The following is an 8722-nucleotide window of genomic DNA, read 5'->3' on the forward strand; positions in this document are numbered from 1 at the left end:
GATCTAATATATATTGCATCAGGGAAAGAAATAGTCCCAGATACGAGTAAAATAAAAATCAAAATATATACCTTCAAACTTACCGCACACCAAACCAACAAAAGATGAAAGATGAAGGAGGTGATAAAAATAGCAAAAAACAAAGTCAGAGCTGAGAAAAATAAAATGAAAGAAAAGGCACATCTTTTCAATTTTGACAATTTATATATCCACAAACCTCTTCACTTAAGTGTGTAAGAATAAAAGTTCAATAAAAATAGAAAATAGCTTCTTAAGGTTACATGAACATCAAAGAGTTGAGAGCATAAATTTTTCATTCTCATCTCAATACTGTAAATGACATTATAGTCATGGAAGCACAGTGACAGAACTCAGATCTAGACCCAAAGGGGTTCAGGAGGATTCTCCCCCATAGTGGTCAGTCCCACCTCCAGTCCAACCTTATGGTAGATGACTCTTTGCCCCAACTTCATTGGCCAGTTGAGTGACAGGATTTTTATTAGTACTTCAATCCTTTCTTGTTATGGATCTGTTTAAGCTGTTTATATTCCCACGACTAATTTTGAAAGGTCATATGTGATTGGGAATTTACCATTTCTTCTAGAATTGAATATTTTTATTAATATTATAAGTATAGTACAATTATGTTTGCATGGTATGTGATGCATGTATACAACTAAACTTTTAGAATTTATAAAATTTGCTATGAAATAATTTCCACTAGTAATTCATTTGAAGTCATTTAAAAAATCAGCATTTGCACAGTTATATTATTAATTTTTTCTATTGTTTCTGAAATGGACTTACTTGTTAGGCATTTCTGCTTGATTGTTAAGAATACAAAGTCCTAGTCCTTTTCTATGAAAGTTAAATTCAATGGACTGGAAGGCCTGATGATTTTCATTGAATTCTAGATAATTCTTGAATCTTGAAAATTAAAAAGTTTAGATCACATAGATTTAGATAAATGAATAAAAGTAGATAAAATAAAAATTTCAAACTACTATGAAGGGACGAATTCTTTTCATCTGTATCTGTGCATATATTTAATACCTAACCACCACTACGCTGAAAATTTTCTTCTAAAAGTGTTTGTGTCAAAGCCAACCATAACACATACATGCTTTTATGGGTTATATATGTGATAAGTTTTTGTCAATCAAGTAACTTTCTAGAACCTGATAAGTATGAACAATTAATATATAACATTTGCCAAATATTTTGAGATACATAGTTTCCATGTCCACTCATTTTAACCTACAAAGAAGACCTCTGATTCATAGGTCAGCAGATCTCAGTTGTGAGGATGGGAGACTCATGTTTTACTGTATTCTGCAGTAGATCCAGGCTTCCTACATAGCTAAGTGTTGGGTCAAGGCCACAATTGAAAGTAGTTTCTATTTGCAGTGTAATTTAGGAGGAAAGACAATAGCTGAAGAGACAGCAAGGTTGATTGTACTAATGTGCTGCCAAGTTTAGAATATAATTTCACACTTCTGTAGTTCCTGTTGAAGTAAAGCAAGAGCAGAGGATTTGGCTCTTAATGTCCCACACAATTTTGTTTTAGATACAAAGTGACTGACCCCAGAAAGGACAGTGGCCTATTAGAGCCAATGAGTAAGCTTGAATATAGTAAAATTCGTCATGGAAATGTACTGATTGATAAAGAAAACAGGTAGAGCAAGGAAATTAGCTACAGACAGGTGTTTTGGAAATTGATGGGACTCAGGTGCTTCCCACACTTAACAATGATAAGGTAGAAATGCCTTCTCATGCAGAGCTTCCCATCCTTTGTGAAGCTTGCTTTCCAGTGCCAAGCTCATCCACCCATGTAGTCCAGCTTACCAGATTCCATCACTGTCTACAAGCAGAGGGACTCATTTTTGCACCAGCTACCAGCCCTGAGGCTCCATTCTTAAAGATTTGCCAAGGACAGGAGACATGCTGTTTGTACTCCAGTTGACTCCATTATTGGAGGAGAGTATACAAAAACCCCAGTCAAAGATAGAAAGACTCCAGCTACTAATCATTTACTTTTGCATCATGGACTGGGAATTATCCAGAAGTCATACCTCTGTCTTCTATCTCAGAGAAAACACATTTGATATTAAGAGTATGGTCCTTATTACTGTGGTATCATTTATTAAGAAAGTTATGTTGGCTCTTAAGTGTTCTGTGTGGGCACAGTTGGAACTCTGTAACAAATCATATTTGAGTCTCTACAATGGCACCCAGGACTGTTAATCTGACCATGAATGCCTATGCAATTTAAGTCAACTCTTGGCTTAGAAGGTAACAGTATTAAACAAGAGACATGACACCTACTTGATACAATGGGGTGGCCATTGTATTCGTTTGCAAGACTAGCTACCAGAACACAGGTTCTCAACACAATTGTTGAGATATGTGTCCATCATAATTAGAGCATTGACAAAAAGGAATCTTTCCTAGAAAAGACACAAGTCCCATAATCAATTTTATTTTACTCTACATTAAAGTATTTCATGTCACAGATCCAGTCTGATGGCAGGGCCCTTAGGTGCCACAGTTCTCACACACATAGGTATACATACTCAAATTTTTACTGGATGTCAGATTCAATCATACCAGGATTTTCACTTCAACTTTTCATCTATGACTCACAAAACTTAGGATTCTTTTTACAAGAGACAGTCTTTCTTTCCTTAGTCATAAATAAAAGGCCAGTCTGGAAATACCAGTGGGAATTAGTGCACAAAGGTGAAAAGATTTCTCTCAATATATTTATGTTCTTTTTTTTCTTGTTTTCTAAAGTGTACAGAAATATTTTGATACTGAAGATGTTGTCCAAGGAAACATGAAGTTTAAGAAGCAGAGGTTTGGAGAGTAGGTGTAATTCCCCAGAAGCATTCCTCTGTGTGTCATGAAGCAGGAATTGAGCACAAAGTTGAATTTAGAAGAGGCTTGCAGATAGGTACTTGCAGTAACAATTTAGTTAGTGAAAAAGAGAATGCATGTTATTTTCAGCCTGCAGATCTTCATATAAAAATTAAAGCCATAATAATTAAATAGTTAATCTGGGTACAAAAATGCCTGATTCTGGAGAATTGTTTAAAAAAATACTATTTTTGTGTTTAACCAAATGTCATTTACAGGATTTTTAATGAAACCCTCACAGCTTTAACTGATCATTAAGTCCAAGATGATTGAGACAGCCTGTGTTTGATGTAACCTATGACCTCCCTGAATATCTTGGTAGCTATATTGCTAAATAAACAGCCATGAGAAGCCAGAACTATCATTGCCCTTTTTTTTCATCCATGTCTGTATGACATATTAATCCATCATAAGTTCAGTGAAACACAACACATCAGTCTACTGAACAATGTCAGATTTTACTCAGAAACCAGTTCTAATTTGCCAGCTTGTGTTTATATCAAGGTGTGCTAAAGTAATAACAAGTGTGTCCTCCAAGTTGTCTGCAATCATGAACACTCCAATGTACCCTTGAAACATCATACATAAGGAAATTACCTGTATTTCTCATATTTGCTGAAGATTCTCACTTTCAAAATGTCTTAATCTATTAAAAAAATTTCACAAAAAATCTAGTATTTTAAATGGAAAAAAATTAAACATACCTTGTTGATCTTTTTAGAAACACAAAGGACATGATCAAGAAAAAAAAAATCAACCCGACAAAAATGCAGATTTGTCCACAACTCTCATAGATACAGCAGATATCTCAGATTTCTTACTATATCAACTTCTCAGTGGAAAGGAGTATTTGTTTGTTTGTTTGTTTGTTCATTTTTTGTAAGATGTTCAGGAATGAAAATGTTCTGAATAATACTATCACAAAGCAAACAATAGCTATGTAAATGTGCATTGAATATAGAGGGAATAAATCCCATTTCTCTGCATTGCAATATTTAATGTATGAAATTAATTGTACATCTGAATTTTCTTTATGACAACTTTTTAAACTTCCTCGGGGACAGTGAATTAATTAGGTAGAATGTGTGATTGTAACTGATATTATTACAAAGAAAAGTTTTTCTAATGCCCAGAGCCCACTGTTTTTATAAGATACTCTCCCAAATCAAAAACAAATGAAGAAAAAATAGAAAAAGAAATGAATCTGCGTGTGTGTGTGTGTGTGTGTGTGTGTGTGTGTGTGTGTGTGTGTGTGTACCACTGAGGCCATCTTATATTGGCCTACTATGTCAATAAAAAGATAGATAAGACTGGAAATGACAATAATTAGTCTTTTATCGGTCACTAAATTTTGGATCCTAACTACCTGTCACACAGATTTTTAGTTCTATTATAATACTGTACATTAGATATTATGTTCATTTCAGGTAAGCACTAACAGACTTAATATTAAAGCTGTCAGTAGCACATGCAAGATTAATGTGCAGGACAAATAGAAAAAAAATATAGATCAGTGGTCTTCCACCTTCCTAATGCGGTGACCCTCAACCATAACATTATTTTATTGCTACTAAATAACTGTAATTTTCTACTGTTATGAATCACATTGTAAACATCTGATATACAGTATATCTGATATGTGATTCCCCAAAAGGGATTGTGACCCACAGGTTGAAAACTACTGCTTTATATCAAGTAATGGAGATTTTGGACTAACAATTGTTTTTTTTTAATAGTTAACTATTCTGTCATCTCCACTGGTTTTATTAATTAGAATAAGCATTATCAGTGATTGTATTTGATTAACAAATATATAATTACATACGTCTCCAATATCCATGAATATTTAGGTCTTAATGCATGATGACAGTGTATTCTGTGTTTCCTAGACATAGATCTACAGGCAACTCCTGGGGAAAGGAGAATTAGCTTCTTCCATGAATGAGACTCCTTGTTGATTGTCCAATTCAGAGTGGTCAGTAATGCTTTTTAACAGATATTGAATTCACTTGAATAAAATAAAAATAAATGGCACAATTGGTTCACTAAACTAAACAATTTCCTAAATATGAAATTAAAATAGGACTTTCTTCTTCTAGATCAGAAGAAAAAAATCTTTGCCTTCACATTGCTAACTGCATGTGCTATCCAACAAAAGAAAAGATGTAGCCACAGGGGGAACCAGTATGGATGTTTCCCAAATAAAGTTTCCATATGATCCTCACATACCATTTCTATTCAAAAGGATAAAATTTAGTTTAACGTAGGGATACCTGCACACCCACTTTTGTTGTAGCATTATTCACAATAACCAAGCCATGGAATTACTCTATGTGCCCATCTATGGATGAATGAAATTATCAAATTATATGGATGAATGAAATTATGTTGTTTACAGTAAAATAATGGAATTGGACATGAGGAGGAGTTTAGAAACCCATTCCCACAAATACAAATATTGTGTGTGTTCTCTCATATGTGGAAATTGAGGGTGAGGTAGTAGAAAAATATGAAACTAAAGTGGAAGTAGAAGACACTGGAAAGAGGAAGGAGAATAGGAAAGAGGGATAAAGTATAAAGATGATGACATGATCAAAATTATATTATGTGAATGGGTGGAAATATGGTGAAACCTCTTAGCTTATATATTTAACATTAAATGTATAATCAGTAGAGGGAGGGAGAACAGAAGGTCAGAAATCAACAGTCTTCATATTATACATAAATTAATATCATAAGTAGATAAACAATTTCCAAAATTTTCATCTATCACCAAAGGCAAGACTGAAATCTAAGACTCTAGAATTTCAGTACAGAATTCCCTTTGACTTTAGGTTGTGGTGAGCAGCACTGAAAAGCACTTCCAGGTCAGAGGGAGCACAGAGTGTCATCATGCTTCTTCCTATTGAAAAAATTAAAATAGCTGATCCTTAATGTGAGTTACCATTTCCTAGCAGGGTCCTACCCCTAGACAAAGAACCATAAGCAACTAATGTCTACTGGGAGAATTATCCTCTCCCAGAGGTGCACCCCTTATTGATTGTCTAATACAGAGAGGTCAGTCCTGAATTATAAACACACAAACAATAAAAATAGACTCAGTGTGTGTATATTCATAATACACACACACGAGTATGTCTGCTTATAACAATAATAAAGAAAAACAGGATATCAGCTAGAGAGTAGACAAGGGACATGGAGGGGTTGACAGAAGGGAAGACAGAGGGACTGGAGGGGGGAAAACAGATGAAAGTGGTGTTAAAAAAAACACAACTAGAACCATTTAGTTAAAAGTTATTGCTTCTTTTGGGGACCTCCATTTTCTCAAGTTTACGTTTTTGCTAAAGTTGTTTTTTTCTTGTGTGTGCCAAAATATGAGATTTGAAAATAACTGGCTCATGGTGCATTATAAAATGGAAATTGTGAAATGTCATGAATTGAACAAGTTTATCACTCATTTGAGTAAAAACAACTAATCTTAAAGTTGATGATTCTTTGCTCCCTAACATATAACATGAATCAAAACATGGATACTCTGGGGCACATTTCAAGTATCCAGGTCTCCCAAAGCGTTAGAACATAACCAGATGAGGCGGTTTCAAGGTTTCTATTTCTTTCTTTTTGTCCCTAATGTTTATACGTGATTAATGATGTAAAGAAAGGAAACTTCTTGAATTTTCTTTGGAAATCTTTGAGCTTAAATAGAACTGCATAGGAGCCCAAATTTCAGTCTCTTCCCACAGTCTCTCACTTCAGCCTCCATTCTAACATATATTCAAAAGACACCAGAGCATGGGAATTTGTGCAGATTATAATTCCCGACTGGAAGCTCTTGCAGCATGATATTATGCCTGAAGAATGAATACCTACTAAGTTATTCTGGGCTTATCCAAGGTTTTTGCTTAGAAACAAAGCCAAAGATCTACCCTAAACCATTTGGAGAAGGAATACTAGCAGTGACAGAAGAGGAGTAATAATAATTACTTTAATTAACAAATGTAATACTACAGAATTACATATGTTAGCAACCATATAAGCAAATGTGACATATTTACCATTATTCATTCATTAAATTCCAGTAGTGTTGAATAAATGCATCAGACAATAAAATTCCCAGAATCTGTGTCTTTCAGAAAATATGTGCTTTATGAAAATCCATTTAAATAAGTAAGAAAACAGAACAAAGAGTGATGATCATTCTTGATCTGACCGTGCAACTAGTGAGAAATTTGTAAAAGCTAAATGATATGCTGGGAAGTTCCTGGAAGAAAAACTCAATAACTATAAAAACCGGAAACCCAGAATCATACATGGGGGCGAAATATAAAGTTTTCTAAGGAAATTACAGAGTTCTTTCATCTGGGACCGGCCAACTTCTGGAATTTTCCACAAAATCATTTATATCCTACGACTTCCCTAGCTCAGCAAAAGTAATGCATTTTGCTCTTGTGAACCTTAAGCGGCACCAGAAGCGTACACTGGGGCAAATATCACCCAAATTTTCAGTCTTCAAACCCTAGGGTGCTGTGGGGACCTTCTCTGCTGAAAGAGTTCACTGCAATGCACTGAAGGATAGTTAAGAGACACACAAACAAGTCCTGACAAGACAGATCCTACTCCCTCCAGAGCTCTGTGGGGCTCCGGATATCAGACTCATCGCCTATGCCGGTGAAACATCTATAAAAGGGGGTCTTAACTTTACAGAGTCCCTTAGCTCTTCAACACACAGGTGGAAAGGATGCTCCCACATAACTGCAAGGAAATGCAGATCGGATCAGGATGTGGTGCCTGCAGGGAGAGAATTCTCACTGACCTTTTTGCTGTTTAAAGGACTGAATGGAGCCTGAGTGGTGGACCATTTTCACTCTGCCTGTTCCGAAGGAGTTAAGGAGCTGTCCGAGAGGGATGCAGCAGAATAGTAGCCCGACTTTCTGGAGACACTCCTGGGGCTCTGAGTGATCCCGGAACCACCTAGCTCATCGCAATCTGACACCTGCTTTAGCCAGCACTTAGCTCTGAAGGCTGTCTGCCCGCCAGTCTCATCGTCATAGCAACGTGGGAGGGCAGTCCCGCGACCGGCTCCCCTCAGTGGCTACTTCTGTAATAACCCCACATCCAGGCTGTTTCTCCGTGCTGCAGTGAGGGTGGGTGTTGCAAGGGGTTTGGTGTATGTGGGAGAGGCAGAAATTTCTTAAGGACGACGCATAAATCCAAGCATTGCTCTAGAGCTGCCATGAATGCGCTCATTTTCAAGCTCTGAGCCTCCTTAGCACACCCAGGCACCAGTATTAATTTCCTAGAAGTTGGTCTGTAAATAAAGAAGGGTGAAGTTGGAATCTGTCTTGCCACGAGGGTACTAACAGATGCAGGGCTGTTTTCCTCTTTCCTTCTTAAATTTAAATGTGGGGGAGGCCACCAGAGCATCCATGGTCTGTGTTAGTAGATAAGCAGTAAGGTTTGCATTTAAAGTTCTCTTCTGCTTCAGCTACTTTGATTTCATTTGTGGTGTGTGTGTGTGTGTGTGTGTGTGTGTGTGTGTGTGTGTGTGTGATCCTGCAATGTTTAATTCTTCCAAACAGGTGCTGAAGAAATATCACCCATGGTATACAATATAATTGTGTTAAAGCAATTAAAAATAATTTATATTATATTATAAATAAAGGGAGGCTCACAGCAGCTTGTAAGTCCCATTATTACATAAATGGGAACCGCACTTGAAATGAAGGTGCCTAATACCCAAAGAAATGGAACAGCTTTTGGAGGACCACACAGCAGTGGCTAAATCAGAACAAGAAGCAGCTCCACA

General features: G+C 36.2%; 1 protein-coding gene across 2 annotated transcripts in view; it reads right to left on the bottom strand.

Moving 5' to 3' along the window:
• LOC143272950 (anoctamin-3-like) overlaps window positions 1–7968 on the bottom strand; it is a 183821-nt gene extending 175853 nt beyond the window's left edge. The window contains exon 1 of one of the 2 annotated variants that reach the window (XM_076570259.1): window positions 7730–7968. In XM_076570259.1, coding sequence (XP_076426374.1) covers window positions 7730–7775 — 46 coding nt within the window. In that variant the 5' untranslated portion in view covers window positions 7776–7968. The remainder of the gene's footprint in view (window positions 1–7729) is intronic. The other variant, XM_076570260.1, reaches the window with a different exon arrangement.
• Between the last annotated feature and the right edge of the window lie 754 nt (window positions 7969–8722).

Source organism: Peromyscus maniculatus, chromosome 4 (assembly GCF_049852395.1).
Source record: "Peromyscus maniculatus bairdii isolate BWxNUB_F1_BW_parent chromosome 4, HU_Pman_BW_mat_3.1, whole genome shotgun sequence".
NCBI classification, from domain to species: Eukaryota; Metazoa; Chordata; class Mammalia; order Rodentia; family Cricetidae; genus Peromyscus; species Peromyscus maniculatus.